Here is a 793-nt window from a genome sequence, read left to right as displayed (position 1 = left end):
GGGTGACAGCTCCGCGGGAGGGGGTTCCACCATCCAGAGCTGTCCCAGGCGCCCCTAACCCGCCGTGCCCCCGCAGGGACCCCGACAGCGTGGTGCTGTGCGTGCTGGCCACCGACGAGGAGGACGAAGGTGACATCGCCCTGCAGATCCACTTCACCCTCATCCAGGCGTTCTGCTGCGACAACGACATCCACATCCTGCGCGTGTCGGGGATGCAGCGCCTGGCTGCCATCCTGGGCGAGCCCGAGCCGGGCTCCGAGCCCCGCGACCTGCACTGTCTCCTGGTCACGGTGAGCGGGGCGGTGACGCGCTGGTGGCCCCGTGATTCCGCCGGGCGCCGCGCCAGGGGTCGGGGAGGGTGACGGCGTGGCTCGGGGACACGTGTCGGGGCGCTGGTGGCACTAACCTCGTGCTCTTGCTCCTCCAGAACCCGCACACGGACGCCTGGAAGAGCCAAGGGCTGGCGGAGGTGGCGAGTTACTGCGCCGAGAGTCGCGACAGGAACCAGTGGGTGCCTTACGTGTGTCTGCAGGAGCGCTGAGCCCTTCCTGGCCCCTTCCCGGCCTGGACTTGAAGGATTAAAAACCTAAAAAAAAAAAATCACCAACGTAAAACAGCAGGAAAAAAAAAGAAGGAGAAACAGCCAGTTCCAACCCACAATCCCCAAAACCCACCGATTTTATTTTTCTTTTTAACCGGAGAGGAGGAAGGGGGAGCGCGGCCGCTGCGGTGGGAATGGAGGGAGCCGTGCCAAGCCCGGAGGGACGCTGGCCGGAGCCCGGATGGACACTGG

The 793-nt window shown here is 64.7% G+C and overlaps 1 protein-coding gene across 1 annotated transcript in view; it reads left to right on the top strand.

Annotated features, from left to right (window-relative positions):
* The window catches only part of GADD45B (growth arrest and DNA damage inducible beta), a 1,059-nt gene extending 429 nt beyond the window's left edge, over nt 1–630 (top strand). The window contains exons 2-3 of the mRNA XM_017743824.1: nt 2–290; nt 428–630. Coding sequence (XP_017599313.1) covers nt 2–290; nt 428–541 — 403 coding nt within the window. The 3' untranslated portion in view covers nt 542–630. The remainder of the gene's footprint in view (nt 1; nt 291–427) is intronic.
* Nucleotides 631–793: the final 163 nt, after the last annotated feature.

The sequence above is a fragment of the Corvus brachyrhynchos genome, unplaced genomic scaffold (genome assembly GCF_000691975.1).
Source record: "Corvus brachyrhynchos isolate BGI_N302 unplaced genomic scaffold, ASM69197v1 scaffold219, whole genome shotgun sequence".
NCBI lineage: Eukaryota > Metazoa > Chordata > Aves > Passeriformes > Corvidae > Corvus > Corvus brachyrhynchos.
This window is presented reverse-complemented; position numbering and strand designations above follow the sequence as displayed.